This window comes from Carassius auratus, chromosome 41 (genome assembly GCF_003368295.1).
Source record: "Carassius auratus strain Wakin chromosome 41, ASM336829v1, whole genome shotgun sequence".
In the NCBI taxonomy this organism is placed as follows: domain Eukaryota; kingdom Metazoa; phylum Chordata; class Actinopteri; order Cypriniformes; family Cyprinidae; genus Carassius; species Carassius auratus.
Genome location: NC_039283.1, coordinates 6,376,837 through 6,396,425, shown reverse-complemented (window position 1 = coordinate 6,396,425; position 19,589 = coordinate 6,376,837). Strand labels below are relative to the sequence as shown.

The following is a 19,589-nucleotide window of genomic DNA, read 5'->3' as shown; positions in this document are numbered from 1 at the left end:
CTTCCTATTAATACTATCACTTTTATACTTAGTAAAAACCTATTGTGCAGAACAGCAGCTCCAGTCAGCAGCTCTGCTGGATCAAGTGAGATCAAAGAAGATAACAAGACATTTATAGTTTTGAGATCAAATTACCCATAGGCTCTTGACCAAAACATTGTGAAATCACAGAATGCCCATTTTAGGAAGTATTTAAGACTGCACAGTCCATCGTGGCAGCAATTTTGGAAAGAATACAAATCATCCTAGTTTAATCAATTTAGAGAGAATTTGAGAGAGTGCCTTGACATTAGTGCCAGTCACACATATTTTTATTCATGTAAACAGCTGAAATAAATTTGGATAAAATAAATTTTTTGAATCTTGATTTTAGAATCTTTTATGCTTACCAATGCTGCATTTATTTGATCACAAATATAGTAAAAACAGAAAGGTTGTGAAATCTTTAAAATAAATTATTTTATTTTTTAATATTTTAAAATGCACTGTAAACCCTAATGTTGCCTTGACTTAAAAAATCAAGTAATGTTGACTAAACATTACTTAAAATTTTGCATTTTGGCCCTGTCACTTAAAAATATGAGTTAATTTAACTAATTTACCTTCAAAATGCATAAACTTAAGATTTCAAGTGTTGTGAGCTCAAAATCATGAGTAATCCTTTCGAAAAACTCAACATCACTCTGTTCTTCCTTTAATGTGATTGGCCATTGGAGAAATTCTGCCTAGCAACAAGAGAACAAAAGCACTGATTGGTGGATTACAAAATTCGTCCTTTTGGTCTGTTTGGTTGCTGAACTACAATTCAAGAGGAAGTTTTTCTTTCTGTACTATGTTCGGTGACTAAAATTATGTAGATATAAAGTTGTTTTGCATGATTTCTACTGGTGAAATATGTTAATTTAAATCCTTGTGGTACGTGATTTTGAGATGATTATTGAAACGACAACTTAAGTATTTGATGAAGTGGCCCAATCGTTTTCCTTTGAGCGAAAGAACATGGCAGCTAAAGTTACTGCTTAACTCGTTAGATCGAAAACCCTAATAAGTTGAATGAACTAAATTGATTGAGTAAACTCATTGCCTCAATTTAATTGAGTAATGGAGTCCCCCAAAACTTACATATTTAAGTTTATTTAACTTGACGGTTTTGCAGAAAACCCTAATAAGTTGACTGAACTAAATTTATTGAGTAAACTCGTTGCCTCAATTTAATTGAGTAATGGAGTCTCCCAAAACTTACATTTTTAAGTTTATTTAACTTGACGGTTTTGTAGATTGTACTTAAATCAATCAGTTCACCAAACTTGATGCTAATTTAACGTACTTAAACAATTATGTTCACTTAACTTGGTACTAATTTCAAGTGTACTTATATATTTAAGTTAACTCAACATGTAAATTTAACTGAAAATGATGTTCTTATTTTTGACAGCACACTGAAGTAAAACAAATAACAGCATATTTAAACTTTGACCTTTTGACAAACTGTCTCAATATTTATGAAAATACAGTAAACCCTATACTGCACTGTAAAAAAAAAAACAAACAAACAAAAAAAAAAGTCTTTTTATGTCTTTGCAGACATTGAAAAGACATCCACTGAGGAGAGAATGTTTTTATGACGTCTTTTTTTAATGTTTTTTATGTCTTCTGTACATCCGATATAGACGTTCACATATCCTCCTTACAAGGTTCTGTGACTTTATTTCTGTCAGACATCTAGAGAAGCTCTTATTGAGAAGTAACAGAGGTTTAAATGTGCATACTTGATTCATTTGAAGTCACCATTGTGGTGGAAAATGTTTGGTTTAGTTGGGATCTTGGTCCAGATACTTCTTATGTTCGCTTGTCTCTTGCTGCTATAACAGTATATTTTAAAATGCTGTTTTTGTGGCGAAAAAAGACAAAGTTTAAAAGAGCTCAGGTGTTATCAGCTCTTTGTTGGTGTAAGCTTGTCTCTTGCTGCTGTAACTTGTGTGTTGTAAAACACTGTTACTGTGGCAAAGAGAGTTGAGATCTAACATACACATATCTTGCTTGTAATGGTGACTAATTATAGTAAAATAAAATGTATTGCTGCAACTATGGATATACTTTTATGGATATAAACTTTGTAGATAAAACAATGTACTTACTTTTAGAAAACTGATCACGTCGTCACAAACAGACATCAAGATTTTGGATATGCATCACATCAATGGTGACAATCAGAACAAAAAAAGGATGTAAAATAAGGATGAGTTTGTGCTATGGAGCTCTTTTGTTTGTCACCATTATTGTGATGCATATGCTAAATCTAGAAGTCTGTGTGTGTGAGTACTTGATTGATTCTTTTACTCAAATTATTTCAAACGCATTCATTTCGTCCATCTTTAAAATAAGTATTTTACTCCTGGTGCCTGTTAAAAATATCAAACAAAACTTATTTTATGATCTCAAATACGCATTATGTGATGACTTTCTCACCAACAAAAAACATCAAATAACACCTGAGCTCATTTAAATTTGTCTTTTTTCACCACAAAAACAGCGTTTTAAAATACACCAATACAGCAGCAAGAGACAAATTAACCCAAGAAGTAACTGGACCAAGATCCCAACTAATCCAAACACTTTCCACCACAATGGTGACTTCAAATGAATCATGTATCAACATTTAAACCTCTGAGGGATTTAGGTAGTCTACAAAACCGTCAAGTTAAATAAACTTAAATATGTAAGTTTTGGGAGACTCCATTACTCAATTAAATTGAGGCAACAAGTTTACTCAATAAATTTAGTTCAGTCAACTTATTAGGGTTTTCAGTGTGCTTTTTTTCTGTGATGGCAAAACTGTCATATTTTATTGATTTAATGCAATTATTAACAAAGATTAATAAACTTAAATTGCCCCTCTTTCATATTTTGTTTATTAGCTTTTTTCAGTGGTATTTAACTTGCACATTTTGCCATCTGTTTGAGTGACAAAACAAACAGCTGAAAGGTTGCAGAACCTAATACTACCATCCTCTTCATGTCAAAGCTCTGCTCAGTGCTGCCAGTTCTATATCTCACTCTCAGTTTACCCTGATCCTCAGCTCTCTCTCTGCACTTCACAGCTAACTCGTTTCTACATTTACATCTCAGAAAGATGTCCCTTGATATCTCAAGTAGTCTATAACATGACTACTGTATATTATGTAAGACAAACGATCCCTGTTATCACAACCGTGGCCGTTTCTGTTTCTCCAGCTGCTCTACATGCATGAAGCGGTTTCTAATACAGTCCGCTGTTGACTTCAGTGAGGCTTCATCAGTCCCTCTGGTCTCATTTCCATTCAGAATCTGCACTACACTTCTGTCAATCCCCTGCTGTTCAGGAATGTCATATGGTATGTCTGAGACATCATAAAATTAGTTTAACAAGTTACCCAATACCCAAAATATGCAGACAGGCAGCAATGAATCATATGTGTTTGTACTCCAATTACTGGATTTAGATATTTACATTAACAGCTAATTAAAAAGCGTTTCAAAAGGTATTCACTAATTCTTTTACAGAAGATTGGGTAGTCTTGAGTTCTTCTGGATGAATGTGTGTGTGCATTTGTGAGTGTTTATGTGTATTTTTATTTTCAAGTGGTATTGGAAGGCTTAGTGTCTGTTTTCTACAACCCATACAGTAAATGGTTTCTGCAAACATTCAGCTTGAGTGTCTTGATGTAAAATCTCTGTCATGAACTCGCCATTTTTGTCTGAAAGAAGAAAGAAGCATGCTGTTGTGAGAAGAGCACCCAGCTCAAAGTAATCTGTTACATGTTATTTTCAGACTTAAAATCATTTTTCTAAACTGTTATATAATTTAAATGCAATAAACACCACACACTGTCATTCTTAAATAAAAAGGGCCTTAAAATATTCTTTTGAAGTGAAAGTGAGACTTTAGTTCAGCAGACACATAAAAAATGTGAACGTAAGAATGATTATTGATTATTGCTTAGGTATGCAGTGTACTATGCACTATGGTAATACATTTCCCTTTAGTGCCATCGTTACATTTCTGTGCAGTAGCAGTATTCTGTGCAATAAAGAGCAATTATTATATCAGGAGACTTAAGAGTATTTGTATGACTATTTTATATGACAAAGCATGCCCGTTACATATATTCACAAAAAGGGTGCCTCAGCAAACTTAAGAGATCTGCAGAATGATTTAGACTAAGTAATCTTATTTTATTAAATTGTAATTAATAATAATAAGTAATAACAACACCTTTTTTTTGTTATTAAAGAACATAGAATTATTTAAACATTGCCAAATTGAAGAATTGACGTGGTTTCTATTAATTAAAAAAGGAAAAGAAAAACTGGTCTTCTTTGATAGTGACGAGGGCTAGCACTTTTTTTCCTTTATATCAAGGTGCACTCAAAAAAATAGCACATTGGTTGAACATGATTTAATCGTCGAATTACACCACATTATCTTAACAACAATGGATGATGTTCAACCAGCTTGAAATATTTGTGTTCATTTAAGGGGGGGGGGGGGGGGGTGAAATGCTCGTTTTCACTCAATATCCTGTTAATCTTGAGTACCTATAGAGTAGTACTGCATCCTTCATAACTCCAAAAAGTCTTTAGTTTTATTATATTCATAAGAGAAAGATAGTCTGTACCGATTTTTCCCGGAAAAACACGAGCCGCTGGAGGCGTGACGTGTGGGCGGAGCTAAAGAATCACGAGCCCCAGTAGGCTTTTGCGTTGAGAGCGTTTGGAAGCTGTGACATTACCGTGAGGACAAAACAAACCATGGCTAACAGTCAGATTCAGTCGTTTATTTATGATCCAGAATCAGATCCCGAGGCTAAAACTGAACGAGAGCAGCAGCAGCAACAATTCGCTCCGAGCGGGGCTCGAACCCAGATCTCCGGCATGGGAGGCGGACGCACTAACAAGGAGGCAGAGATATTTTAAGCAGAGTTACTTACCGCCTGCGGTTCCAACACACGATCGTGACCCCTTTTCGTTGGGATTGCATCATCCTTAAAAAATAAATGATACACAAATCCGGCGTCAAACTGGGCCTTGTTTGTAAAACAAGCATCTTCGAAATGCAGGGAACAAACACAAACACTTGCACAACTCCGTTGATGCTCTGTAAAAATAAACTCCATCCACTGGTCCCTTAATGCTGTTTTTTTTTTTTTTTTGGTAATCTGTGCAGGGTTGTCTTGCCCTGGCAATCAAAGACACACTCCTTTTGTGACATTTCGCGATGCTCTCGCTCTGATCAGTGAATGTCTGTTGTGCTCTCATTGCTCTGCTCTACGGGAGCGAGCGCTCTTCCGGCAGAAGTGCCCTCAGGACCCATATAAGGAAATTCCGCTCCATCTAACGTCACACAGAGCCATACTCGAAAAAAACTTTCCGAAACTTGTGACAAACCGGAAGGAGTATTTTGGGAACAAAAATACTCCTTCAAACTTACAACTTAATTTTTGAAACTTTGTCCATGTTTAGCATGGGAATCCAACTCTTTAACAGTGTAAAAAACTCAGTATGCATGAAATAGCATTTCACCCCCCCTTTAACATGATTCAGTTGAGTTCAGAAAAAGAAGCTATACATTGGAATTAAGTAATTAAGTGATTAACTGAGTGACAATTGTGAATTAGTGATGAACACCTGCTGTTAAGGTAAGGTTTAGATGTTGCTTTATTGTTTCATTTGAAGTAACCATGTTAGAGATCAGTGTTTGCTTTAGTTGGGCTCTCAACATTTTTGTTGTATCTCGAAATCCATTAGCATTTTTAACTTAACCCATTGATGATGATAATCAATTATTAAACTGTTCGGAGTGTGACCTCTGATGAAATGGGTGTTGTGTAATTAGTTAGATAAAATAGTAAAAGCGATTCTAAGAAGCAGTGGTTCTGTGATAAATAGTTCATATAAAGGATTTTCCAAACAGTTTGGTCTTATAGGGTGTCAAACAGTCACACACAGACATCAATAATCAGCATATTTACCTCAACAATGGTTACCATAAAAAAATGCAGCAGAGCATGCTGGGAGCCATAGATTCGTTTTGTACTATAATAATACCCAGCATGCATTGCAGCATGTTTTTTTTTTTTGTCGTCATTCTTGAGGTACATATTCTGATTGTTGATGTCTGTGTGTGACTAACTGCTGCCATTGAAGAAAAATGTATGAGCATAAAGTGTTCGGTAATTTTATGTAAACTGATAACAATAAAACAACTGGCTCTTTGAACAGCTTCTCTTATAATAAACTGAACTAATTATGCAGTACCTCTTTAGTCAGATTTTGAGCTCTGAACAGCCCCATAATTGATGATTGTCATCACCAGTAAGCTGCACAACAACCAATACCTGATAATATTTTCTCTGGTTTTCTGAGTTATAACAAACATGCTTTAAAAACACATGGTTATAACAGCCAGAGAAAACACGAAGACAGAAGTGAAGGGTCAAGAGCCCAACTAAAGCAAACACTGATCTCTAACATGGTTACTTCAAATTAAATAATAAATCAACATCTAAACCTTAGATCATTCTCAATAAGATCTTCTGTAGACGTCTGACAAAAATAAAGTCAGTCTGGTTATTAATAAGTGGAGCTGGTGATGCTGTTTGTGGGTTTGTTTAATCAGATCTTGAGAGATTTCATGTATTTTATTTCAGTTGATTTCATCTAAGGCTGTGTCTGAAGTCAGTTGTAGTAGTTCTTGTGTTTCTCTTTTCTTCTGTGATTCTGTTTGTTAACAGCAGCTGTTCATCACTAATTCTCAATCAGCACTTAGTTAATCACTTCATTACTTAATTGCAAAGTTTTAAAACTTACATGGTTTGACTGAGCTAAGTGATTGAAACATGTTATTTTAAAATGAAAACTTCATGTTAAAGCAACGAGTGACAGTTGTAAGTCAGTTTAACATGACACAATCATGTTGAAATAAAAAATAGCCAAAATGGCATTAATTCAACATGAATTGTTCAGGTAAAGTGAACAAAACATAGCATGGTATCTGCAGGATTTTTAAAATCAAATGTAAAATTTTAAAAGACCTTTTTTATGAAACACACTTCACATTGCAGCCTTTAAACACTTTTTAAAGAAAAGGAATGAGTCAAAAGTATCAAGTATTATATTAATTTAAACAATTATTATCATTTAATAACATAAATATATCTTAGTCTAAGTCCATCTTGACTGGATATGCATTTTTTCATTATTATTTGCTTGCATTAGTGGATGTTTACATTTCACCGTGCACATCCTAATATGGTGAGTGGTGAGTTAATACTAACATCATAAACAGAAAACAATCTTTCCGTGACTTAATACTTTTCAAATGTTTTTAAATTGACCATCCGAGTCTAATATGATCAAGCTGACCGTACTAAAAAAGTAGCGGACCGCAGGTTGCCCCCATCCCTGTTCTAGAGGTTCTAGATGTCCTTCAAAGAAATTCAGCTGATGTAATTTCATTGAGGACACCGCCACTCTGTGGGCACCGCGTGCTAAAGCATCACTATAAAGTTAGGAAAGAAAATATCAGAGGCTATTTGTCATCTCTTCATAACTCAAAGGATTGAATAGGTTAACATGACACCCGAATGCCACAAATGTTAAAAGCACATAGCAGCCGTTGCTACCAAAACTATTTGGAAAGAACTCTCAAAGGTGCTTTACAAACGTTATTATTATTATTATTATTATTATTATTATTATTATTATTATTATATTATTATATATAATGTTCAGATGCCATATTTTTACATTTCACATAGGGAATTAATCTATATTAATACAGTTAGTTGCTTTAATGTAACGTTACGCCTTCTAGTTACCATGGTTTATGACTATTCAAATGAGGGAGCGCGCAAGGGGGCGCGGTCCGTCCGGCTTCCGGGAAGCGGAAGCGGAAGTGCCGCCATCTCCTCCAGCCGAGCAACAGCAGGGTCAGAACATACGATATATGCGAAAGTAGCGCTACTATATTCGCAAAAGTGGTTATATGACACGTTGTATATGTAAATGCCGAGCACGACTCGAGGGGTGATAGTTGTGAAGGGAAGCCGCTGTCGAGTAACTCTGTCACGCACTCACGCGTCTCTTTATGAGTTGAGTTAGCATAGCGCGCGCTCACGGCTCTAGATGAGTGTTTTTAATTTAGCACCGTGACAGGCAACAGCGCGCTCTTTTAATCCCGTCTTCAGTGACAATAACCCGCTTTCTGCTGTTTGGCTGAATGTCTGCTGGTGTTTGAGAGGAAGAACAGGGGCTCAGCGGTAAGTAGCCTCAGCTAGCTGGTCTCTAGTGGACTTGGCAGTGCTCTCTTTCTATCAGTTTGAGACTTGTTCGGTGCTGAAGTTACTTTAGAAGAGTTGTCTAACTGCTGGGAATAAATGCTAGCTGGTTTGAGCAGATGTCTGATACCCCCACTGTCTGTCATCTGCTCAGACAAAGATAAACAACACGCCAGTTGAACTGATCTGATGCAGATCCTCTTCACCAACCGTCAGATTTCACACACTTTTCTCAAGCAACAGTTGTCGCAGATAAGTTCACTGAATGTTGTTTATCACCTCATCAGCTTGCTTTTGAAAAACCACCTGTTGACCCTTATTTGACTGTTTTGAATGGAGTTTGAAATGAAAGGTCTGTGGTTCATTCAGACTTCTGTACTTCGTTCCTGACATCCTCAAGTGGGACTGTTATCAGAGCAGAGCCTTATGCAACGAGATATTAATACACCCTGTCATGAAACACTGCTTAACGCCTGTTTTTCTGGATTGACCGACACTTAGAAGTACATCTTTAGTATTTTTGCCTAAATATAATGTCACTTTAATGTAGTCAAGGGTGCTAATGTAACGTTAGTATCTCCATTATTCCTGTGTTATAGAATGTGTTTTTTATTTTATGTTGATCAAGTGTAACATGAAATAATAGTCAGTTTTTTTTTAATGGAACAGTTTATCGAACCTTTATACACAAATAAATACATTAAAAAAAAATATATAGAAGTTTGCGTGTGTGTTTTATATTATTTGATACACCAGGGTTTTATGGCTCATGTATGATATAGTTAGAATATGGAGCTGAAATTTAAGGAGGGAAAACAAACGTCTATTTTATTTAGAAGCCCAAACTGAGCAAACCTATGAAGTTTGGTACAGATGTTGCTTTTATGGCCAAAATGGGATTAAATACTGATATCTTAAATTATAAACCAGTGAGATTTTGAGAACACCGTAACAAACTCTTACAGAAAATGCATATAAAATATCAGTTGTGACTTTATATCTTGTAATATTTTGTCTTAATACAATATTTAAATGCTTAGTTTTATGATCAAAGCTCTGTAGTTTCAATTGTGGGTCCAAAACATAGAATTCAAAGAAGTACTGTGATAGAGTTATTTATATTTTTTTTATTATTTGATACGCATTTGATGTTTAGGAAATCAAATATACCTAAATGACTTCCATTTAGTAAATGTTCATCTTAAAATATTTTTTAAACAGTATAACTGTTATTATGATTACTTGATATAAAATTACTAAAGATTTCATGGTAAAAAGTCCCACGACATGGAGGTGGGCATTTTTACTGCGATACTTAAAGGCTTTTTTCTTACTAAAACAATTAAAATTATCAATCAGAGAGCAGAAGGCATGTAGTCATTAGTTCAACAACATTTTCAGGAAAGTTTTGATTATACTGTTAATTTAACGACCTTAGAAATCAATGTGTGAAATATGATAGTACGCTTTATAGGATTAAAACGTCTGTTTGATTTGTTGTTGATTGAAGTTATAGATGTTCTCTTTTGTACATCACAGCAGGTGTTAAACTTCAGCTTTGTTGTTGTTTCTCTAGTACTTCACCCAGCTGATATTACAAATGAGCACAAGGCACTGCCCGCTATTACCGCATTTTCTCTTTTGTCAAAGAGTGGAATTGAATGTCTATTGTGTTTTTAAGCCAACTCCGTGCTGCACCAGCTTTCCTCCCTGTATGTTGTACCTCCCGTCTAAATCTGTGTTCTTCTGGTAGTTAAATCACCCCACATCTGTGCTTCTGGGCCCTCATGTGGCCGCCGTGCAGAGGTTTGGAGCAGTGGACAGGCTGAACACTGAGAGACCCCGACCTGAGCACACACTCAGACAGAGCTTGAGAGGGGGGGAGAGAGACTGACACTCCCAGGTATAGTACACTTCACAGACGCTTCCTGCAGCCAGACTCGCACGTCATCAGATGCGCTTGTGTTCACAGGGCTTTTAGGTTGGGGAATTCCTGGGGCTGCACTCCCATGGTTACAGAGGGTGCACGGTACTGGAGATATTATGTTTAAGATTGGGTCTAACATAATGTCTCTCTCTTTCTTGTTTTAATCTGTGGAGAGATGGATGGCATTTTAATAGCAGCCAAAACATTTCCTTCTTGTTTTTCGATTTACCTCATGGTCATTCTTAGATATGACAGTTTTTTTTAAGTCTCAGAGCTGATACACTCCCTTTTGAAAAATGTGTAGCCTTTGTTTGCCTTTGTACCTGTCCATATTAATGTTTTATTGACATTGCTTTACAATGTCCCAGATTTTGCAGAACCTGATAGCCAGTCTGTTGCCATGTCGACATCATCGCTGCGGCGACAAGTGAAGAACATTGTTCACAATTACTCGGAGGCAGAGATAAAGGTTAGACTTTTACCTTTGTAACCCAGCTTTCCTTCTCTCTCTTCTTCTTGTCAAACTCTTCTCCATCTTGGCCTTGAAACGGTCTTCTTATGCAAGTCTTTTATGGTGCTTTCGTATGGTATGGCACTGTACCACCTCGGTTGAGGTTCCATATTAACTGTACCATTACCAAAACCTGACGTGTAAACTCTGCTGATCACTGATTGGCCAGAGAGAATCGTCCCTAGCTGTGTCACTGAACTTGCGAACACAAACACAATAAAAAATTTAAATCAGCACAGCCAGTGAAGGATCGAACACAACCGTTTTGAACGAGCGCACCCTGTCTGTTGAGGAAGTACAGACGTTCCTCTCATTGATAACAGAGGAGCGGATCCAGCGAGAGCTTGATGGGGTGACGGGGAATGGAAAAGTTTTTCAGGAGTCGCAGCAGTAGAGGCGGCGCCACTATAACAACATGTGAATAATCCCGCCCTAATGAAGAGGCACTAAACTGCAGTGAAAACGCAAACCATGCAGAGTTGTAACACATGGTGGAAAACCACTATTAGTTCCTGATAAATGTTTTGTATTTCTGCCCTTCATTTTATTTTTTGGATTGAATGAAACCGTAAGCAGTCATACAAAAGAGGCAGGAATTCATTAATTAGTTTTTATCAGTTATTTCAGTTTAGGCTGAAAACTGGTGACCAAAAATGCCGGAAGCAATAACAACTACAATCTTTGTTGTAGACATGGGCACTTTAGTGGTATAAATAGTTCAATGGCGATTCTTAATCTGTTGTTAATTTAATTTAATTAATTTAATTCTGTTTAAAATATTTCTAGTTGCATACATTATATGGTTTCACATACAAAAAAAGAAAAAAAGAAAAAAAGAAAAATTGTAGGCAGCATACAATGTGTTCTGTAAGCATAAACCAATACTTTTAAGTGAAGTTCATTTAACTTTATTTTGTATTTTCTCCAGGTTAGGGAAGCAACCTCTAATGACCCATGGGGTCCCTCTAGTTCTCTGATGTCAGAGATTGCTGACTTGACATACAATGTTGTGGCCTTCTCAGAGATTATGAGCATGGTCTGGAAGAGACTCAACGACCATGGGAAGAACTGGAGACATGTATATAAAGTCAGTTTGACGGTTTTACCCTTGCTAGTAGCAGATTTGGTATATGGGGCTGTAAACACAGTCTGATTGTATTTTATACTCTTGCTTTTTCTCAGGCTATGACTCTGATGGAGTATCTGATAAAGACGGGTTCAGAGAGAGTGGCACAGCAATGCAGGGAAAACATCTACGCCGTTCAGACACTCAAAGATTTCCAGTACATAGACAGAGACGGCAAGGACCAGGTAAAACACAAACAGGAACTTATATTTATACACACACGCAAATGAAGCGTGTTATCTCTCTTTCATTAAGGAAATAAAAGTAGAGCTCTCAGTGTTAGTTATGAAGTGTCCTTCAACATGTTAGTAACAGTTCTCATATGTGATTCACACACTACAGCAATCTCTCACTCAAGGTCTAAATGCGCAGGCAATTCAAACGCTTTGACTTTGAAGCAAGGTCTTTCTCCCACTCACATTTAAACCACAAAAACATTCAACCCTCTAGGTTTTATTTTATTTTAGTCACCCCATTATTTCCATACCACATTTGTCACAATCACTACCTCAAACTTATCAATTACAGTTCAGGTTGTTTAATTATTCATTCTGATTCTTGACAAATAAACATATTAGAATTGTGCATATGCTTTGTACAAAACATAATGAGTTCATAGATAAGGCACACACTTGAATGTAGCGTTACATTTTGTGTGTGTGTTTCAGGGTGTGAATGTACGGGAGAAGGCCAAGCAGCTGGTGACTTTGCTAAAAGATGAGGAGAGGCTACGAGAGGAGAGGATCCATGCACTCAAGACCAAAGAGAAGATGGCACAGACCAGCAGTGGTAAGAACTAGAAGTGCTTTGCAGATGGAGGGGCTTATGAAGGGGTCAGGACGGACACTCAGATGTTTGTCAGCACCCTTATAAGAACGCTTTGGCCGAGTCTGCAGGTTGGCAAGCATTTTGCTCTGAATGCTCTTTTAGGGACCGATAGTCCTCCTTCTATTGATTCATCATAATGGCTGTCATTTGACTCCTCCCTTAGCATCTTCGGCCCCTTCTGCTCCTGCTTTAGGGGGAGGACTGCACTCGGGAGCAGACGCTGAGCAGGCGTGGCCCCAGAGCACTGGAGAGGAGGACCTGCAGCTCCAGCTGGCACTGGCCATGAGCAAAGAGGAGGCGGAGCAGGTAAAATCTCAGCGATCAGGTTTTCAGGCTGCAGGTAAAATGTAGAACTGCGGTGGTTCAGAGACGGAGGAAGATGAATAGTTGTTATACCAGAAATGAAAAGATCTGTGTAGGCATGCTTGATGTGTAATTGTATATTAGCAGAACTATACATAAGGGATCAAGTGCAGTCAGCTGGTCATTAGTGCAGAATAAATCTTGTGATAATGACCGGTTGACTTTACATTATCCTGCTTATTACATTGAAATGAACAAATTGACATGTAAAGAAAGATGAGACCATGCTGTAAGGTAGCACAGAAAATTGTTAGCCTGGGACAGTGGTCAATTATATACTGTAGTGGCCATTATATAAAAATTTTGACAGGAAAATGTATTCTGTTCAAATCAAGTATTCCAGATAGTCCTGTAATTAAATGCTCTAATGGACAGTGTGAGTTTTGAAATATATTTTTGTAAACCATTATTTTTTTGAATTTAGAATATGCTAGTGAGTTACAAGTTGTACTTACTAGGGGTGGGAATCACAGGGTACCCCACGATACGATACACGATACATGGCTCACGATACCGATAATATCATGATGCATCAATTCTACGATAATCGATATATTTATAGACAATCCTATAATGACACATCATGTTATCTGTCTAACTATGAAAACAAAATGCCTGTGAAAAGGTTAAGTGTAGGTTCTCTTTCTTCGTTCAAGTCCAAACTGCTGAAGATCCTGTCATCTATCGGCCGTTGGCCATCGTCGGCCCGACGGCGAGCGACGATCGGGCTAGTTTGTTTGGTTTGTTCCATTTCCACTTGGCTCATATTGGCTGCAGTTTGCCATCGGGGCTGATGGTGAGAGTGTGAGCTCTGATTGGATGTTCAATTTGGCGAACGAGTCAGTACCGAGAATTAAAGCAAAAGTGAGGGAAACAAGCATGTGAATGAAGACGGTACAGACAGAAGGCTGTTTAAATGTTACATGATCTTTCCAAATCATTCCAATACGCAAATATTTTCATAACATGAGCCGCTTAAAATCATTAAAAGTGTTGCTTTGTTTATATTTTGTATATCTGCGTTTATCTTGTATATCTTTGTTTCGGTTTCTCCTTTTGAATGACAAATATACATTTAATAGCCGCTGATATGAACAGCTCGTTCCTATCACGAATGCTCATAATGCATGTGTTAGTTTGCCGTCGGCTGTAGTCTGCGTTGTGTTCAAGCGCAGCTTTTTGGTCACTTTTTGACACTGCCGCTAAGTTCTTTGAAGTCAGCTTGGTTTGTCCGCACCTACATACTCACTCTCAAGTTGTTTTAAACCTGACTACGTTTCTTTCATCGGTTAAGCAATAATGACATGCAAATAATGCAGTTCTTGCACGTCACATGCTCTGTCGATTTTGTTTGTCCCTTCACTGATATTAAAGCCGAGGTGGGTCCAGACTTTGGACTTAAACGTGGCTGGGGCATCTATTATTTTACTCACAATGCTGTCCACCATCCCATTTAAAAAAACTTTTTTCTTAGGCTAGTTAACTTATATTCACGTTTCCTCATTCATGTATTGTTCGCCACTTTGAGGAGCCAGGAAGTAGCAATCTTGGGAGAAGGAAAATATATAGAGTGTCTTATTTTATTGATTAAAATGTCGATATTTGGCACCAGACTATCAGTTCTCGTATTGCATTGGATAAGGACAATATATCGCCATATCAATATTTCATCCCACTCCTAGTATTTACATTTATATAATAATACAATAACTGTGGCTTCCCAGTCAGAGCTCAACAGTGAGTTTTTATTTTTTTTCTGCTTGCTGGGTCAGACCAGTAGTTAAGATTGGCCTGGCATCATTTAACTGGCACCCAACACAATTATACATTTTTATTAAGATTTTTTATATATATATAGCATATATTTTTAGATTCGTATATTGGAGTTTCAGTTTATATTTACTCTCACAATTGTTACACTTTTAATGTAACTTTTTTAGTAATTTTTAATTTCATTGTCATCATCATCATATTTATTATTATCTGTTGTGATAATTGTTTTTAATTATAAATGATAGTAGTAATAATTGTAGTAACAATACAAGATGTTTACAAATTATAAAAAGGCATGTACAAAAAGTGACAGTTCTGGCAACTGGCTCAACTCCCTCCCACTGGCCCCGGGCCATCCTTACTGTTGAGCTCTGCTAATAATAACCATCTTTAAAGCTCCCCTAACTCTTCCCTAACTGCCATCATAAAATAGAAATATGGGCTGGTCTCTAATAAAGTACAATAACACACATTAAACATTAGAAGCCGTCCTCAACACAGTTTCTGCACATTTCCCCTCTCACTCCTTCACTCACAACTGTCCTCACCCTGCCCCCCTCCTTCAGACTAGCAATGACCCTCTGGAAGATGCAGAGCTCCGCTACGCACTCACAGTCAGCCAGGAGACTCACCAAAAGGTCAGGGAGCAAAAATTCATCCAGGTCACAGTGGATGAACCCTTCCTTTGCTATCCTCTTCCTTTGCAAATCTCAGATCCGCCTGAATTAATACATACATCAGTTTGATCATGGAACTATTGAACAATCTAAGAAATATCTAGTAAGTGCTTTTAAAAGGTCAAAAATTTCCATTGTTCTTTTGTGTGTGTTGAGCTTACCTCTTGTTAATCATTTCCGTTGTTTCAATTCTTCTGATTTTTTTTTCTTCTGACTTTTGCATGATGAAACCAATGAATAATTTCAAAAGTACCTATGATTCTCAGTAATCTTTCATTCTTTGTAATTCCACTAGAACTTTTCAATGCAAAATCAGAGTAGATGCACTGCCCTCTACTTCCAAATGTTGTTGATTTTTTTTTTTGTCTAACTCAAGCCGTGAAGCACAAATCTGAAGCTGGTGAGACATGGGAGTCGGGTTGCCACAGTTCATTAGACTCCATTTCCCATCAGCCCACAGAACTTGGTTCACTGTGATGATGTGACGGTGGTGTGTGATTGGCAGGAGGAGCGTCTGCGCAGGGGAGACGACCTGAGGCTGCAGATGGCCATCGAGGAGAGTAAGAGGGAGAAAGCCAAGCCCGAGGAGGTGTGTGTGATTGTGTACGATTGTGTCCGCAAGAGTTCATGCTTGACAAGCTGTTCTTATAGGACGAGAGCGTGAGGTGTACACATGGTAGTGTGTTGTGTTCCCGAGGGTTGCGTGTTTGTGTACCTGCCTCTCACTCTCCAAGAGTTACCTGCTCTGTCTGTGTCTCTCACCCTGCGTACGCGCTTTAGCACAAAATGTGTGTGAGCTTGTTTCACTTCCTCTAGAGTTTCCTCCTCCTTACCATTTCGCCACATTAGCTATTATTGAACCACTTGCAAGTGTAAGTGTCTGTCCTTCCTGTATAAACAAGCTTCCCTCTTACACTTTTGCTTTCTCGAGCGTTCCTTTCCGATGAGGACGTTCTTATTGACATGTCTCCCTCTCAGTCGTCTCTGATGGAGTTGAGTGCTGTAGATCCATGGGGGGCTCCTGCGACAAGCTCCGCAGGACCCTCTCCTCCTCCCACTTTGGCTCCTGCATCTACTGCTGGGCCATGGGGCCCCGCTGACCCATGGGGAGCAACCTCCCCCGCCTCTCCCCCGAGTACTGATCCCTGGGGAGGAGCACCAGCAACAGTAGCCCTGGACCCATGGGGCGACTCGTCCTCTAGAGTGAACTCTGACCCCTGGGCGTCCACAGGTGAGAGTGCCAAGGATGTGTCCTCCCAGTATTCTCTGTGACTTTACCCTGGCTTTTCCTCTCTATTCATGGTGTCTTCTGATCCTTGAACTTTCCTCGTATCCCCTCCAGCTGTGACCCCTCCAAGTGCCGACCCTTGGGCCCCCTCAGTGGCTCCGGCCCCTACCCCGCTCTCAGGGTCAACCGATCCCTGGGCAGCGGAAGGAGCTGCCCCTGCCACTGACGGTCTGACCTCTGACCCCTGGAGTGGCTCTGTTAAACAAACTAACGGCACAGGTATACTTGCATATGTACTGTGAATGCATAGATGCACTTATCATAGGGGTGTCCAATCTTGGTCTGGCATGTTCTGCACTGCTTGGCTCCAACTAGTCTGAACATACCTGCCTGGAAGTTTCTAGTAATCCTGAAGACTTTGATTACATTGGTTCAGGTGTGTTTAAATGGAGGCTGGAGCTAAACTCTGCAGAACAGTGATTCTCTTGGAGCAGGATTGGACACCCCCGACTTGTCGAAAGATAAATGACATCTATTCGTTCGACGGGCATTACGGATGGTTTCAGAGGGTGATCTGAAAATTTCAAGAAATAAAATGGACAATGTTGTTATGTGGGCTGGTAGTGAAGAATGTTGTTAAGAGTTGTATCTGCTTTTTGTTGAAAAATAATAATAATAATGAACTATACATTTTCACTATCTCTGAGAAACAACAGTCCAGAAGTCATTAATTTCCAATGGAGTATTGGTCAGTAATGTGTCTGAGGCAGGGCTTAGTAAAGGATAAGTTGGACAGCAATCCTGTTTTTTTTTTTATTTTATTTTTTTTATAATTATTGTTAAACCATTTACATGTTATTCTTTTTGCCTCATTCTTTTTACATTCACAGCAGACCCAGAACGAAGAGGCTCGTTGATGACAGGAGGTGATACAGGAGGTGGAGGCAACACAGGGTCTCCGGTGCCCTTTGACCTTTCATCGCTCAGTTCCTCGTTGCCTGTTCGAAAAACACCAGAGTCATTCTTGGGTCCCAATGCTGCACTTGTGGATTTGGACTCTCTAGTATCATCAAAACCCAAACCTAAACAACCACCACCACCAAGCATCTCCTCCACATCTCACAACCCCTTCCTACAGACACAGGGTGAGTATTTAAAATAGACCACACCTTAGACAGGAATTATGTTTTGTTGAGCCCTCTAACATTTCTCTTTTTAATTTAGCTCCCTCATCAACAGGTATGGGAGTTACTCCAGGCAGTACCATATCCAGTAGAGGGGTGTCTCCAACCCCGCCTTCCGCTTCTAATCCTTTTGGCACCACACAGATGGCATCCATCTCCCCTCAACCTTCTTCGCTCGGTCTAAACCAGCTCCGCACGAGCCCTGTTCCCCAGAATCCTATGCTGGGTCACATGCCTCCACCAGTAGTGGGAATGGTTCAGCCGGGCATGGGCATGCCAGGAATGGGGGTCCCTATGGTGGCCCCTGGTATGGGCATGGGAATGGTACAATCCAGCCCAATGGGCATGCCTTTTGGTGGTATATCCCCCATGGGTCCTGCAGGAAATCCCTTGCTAATGGGCCCCGGAGGGCCTGCGCCACCTGCACTGATTTTGGGTGGACCACCGGGGGTAGGCGGAGTAATGGGAACAGGAGGATCCATGGGAGGTGGAAACACAGGCACAAGCACCAATCCTTTCCTTCTTTGAGAGACTTCACCAATCCCACGTGCCCTCTCCACTAAACAACCAATCCAAACCTGCCCTAACAACACAAACAGTTTGTGTGTGACAAAAAAAAGAAATGTGTGTACATCTCTATATTTAATGAAAAAAGTACAAACAAAAATGTGTTATTTTCTTTCACAAAACAACAGCATTTCAATTTTTTTTTTTCATTTTATTTTACACAGTATCCAAAGTCTATTTATTTCCCGATTAGTTAATTTTTTTTCTTTGATAGACATGGATGATTGGTGGGTTCATTCAATGAATGCAGGCTGTTAATATTGTTATATTATTAGGATGATTGTTATTGTTCAGAAACATGAAGTTAAAGGAGGAGGAAAACAAGCCACTAATGAACTCAATCAAACACCCCTTTCTCCCCCTTTCATTGATGACCCTCTGATGAAAGAGTGCATGAAGGATGACTGTGACGGGCTTGCCCTGAACAGAATGAGAAAAATTCAGGTGTCTGTTTTATTCACAACTCTAGTAAAAATCATTCAATAGATGTATTACTTTTAATTTAATTTAATGTGTAATCTTGTGTAATTTATTTTAATCATATGTCTCCTGGGATTGATTCAACCAAGGAAAATCGCACTGGAAATTGCCATTGAAGCAGATGCCTGCTTGGTCACCTTTGACCACCTGCAAAATTTCACTCCACGTCACGTGGTACACATGAAGAAATGCTTTCTGTGTGTGTGTGTGTGTGTGTGTATGAGAGAGCGTGTATGATGTGTGCGTTGTTTTCAGCCGGTCCTCTGCTGTGCTTCTGATGGGGTTTCATCAGCATAGCCTCACTTTCAGCACTCTTAACTTGTTATAAAAGTCCTCCTTTTCACACATTTATTTTTGCAGTCGATGAATCAAAGCATTAATTTGACACCTGTTCACATGAAAATCAGAGCTTGTCTTTACATTTCACTTCAGCACCTTTTTTCCTTTACATTTACACAGAAAATGGGAAAGTGTCAGCACTTCTGAAACTGAATTATCTGAATGATCGTATGTGAAATCATAAAAAATTGGGGACTGAATGACATGATCCATGCTGTTAATCTTTATTTACTTTCAATGAATTATTTTATATATGAAAATTTTAGAG

At 38.5% G+C, this 19,589-nt stretch overlaps 1 protein-coding gene across 3 annotated transcripts; it reads left to right on the top strand.

The window, feature by feature from the left end:
* The first annotated feature begins 7,909 nt into the window (after positions 1-7,909).
* Positions 7,910-19,071, top strand: LOC113059944 (epsin-1-like). Of its 3 annotated transcripts, none has more exons than XM_026228658.1 (13): positions 7,910-8,300; positions 10,072-10,221; positions 10,614-10,714; positions 11,685-11,843; positions 11,939-12,067; positions 12,551-12,671; positions 12,874-13,016; positions 15,413-15,484; positions 16,029-16,112; positions 16,502-16,754; positions 16,866-17,030; positions 17,645-17,896; positions 17,976-19,071. In XM_026228658.1, the coding sequence occupies exons 3-13, from the start codon at positions 10,646-10,648 to the stop codon at positions 18,461-18,463; spliced, it is 1,935 nt and encodes a 644-aa protein (XP_026084443.1). In that variant the 5' UTR covers positions 7,910-8,300; positions 10,072-10,221; positions 10,614-10,645; the 3' UTR covers positions 18,464-19,071. The 3 variants fall into 3 exon arrangements, with proteins under 3 accessions (XP_026084443.1, XP_026084442.1, XP_026084444.1); XM_026228657.1 differs by having other exon boundaries at positions 17,642-17,896; XM_026228659.1 differs by lacking the exon at positions 15,413-15,484 and having other exon boundaries at positions 17,642-17,896; positions 17,976-18,463.
* The last annotated feature ends 518 nt before the right edge of the window (positions 19,072-19,589 follow it).

What these genes read in the sequence shown, in the direction of transcription:
- LOC113059944 (XM_026228657.1), top strand. Translation starts at nt 10,646, where the DNA reads ATGTCGACATCATCGCTGCGGCGACAAGTGAAGAACATTGTTCACAAT. An exon ending in TGACCCCTGGGCGTCCACAG is followed by an intron (nt 16,755 to 16,865) that starts GTGAGAGTGCCA and finishes TATCCCCTCCAG; the next exon opens with CTGTGACCCCTCCAAGTGCC. An exon ending in TAAACAAACTAACGGCACAG is followed by an intron (nt 17,031 to 17,641) that starts GTATACTTGCAT and finishes TTACATTCACAG; the next exon opens with CAGACCCAGAACGAAGAGGC.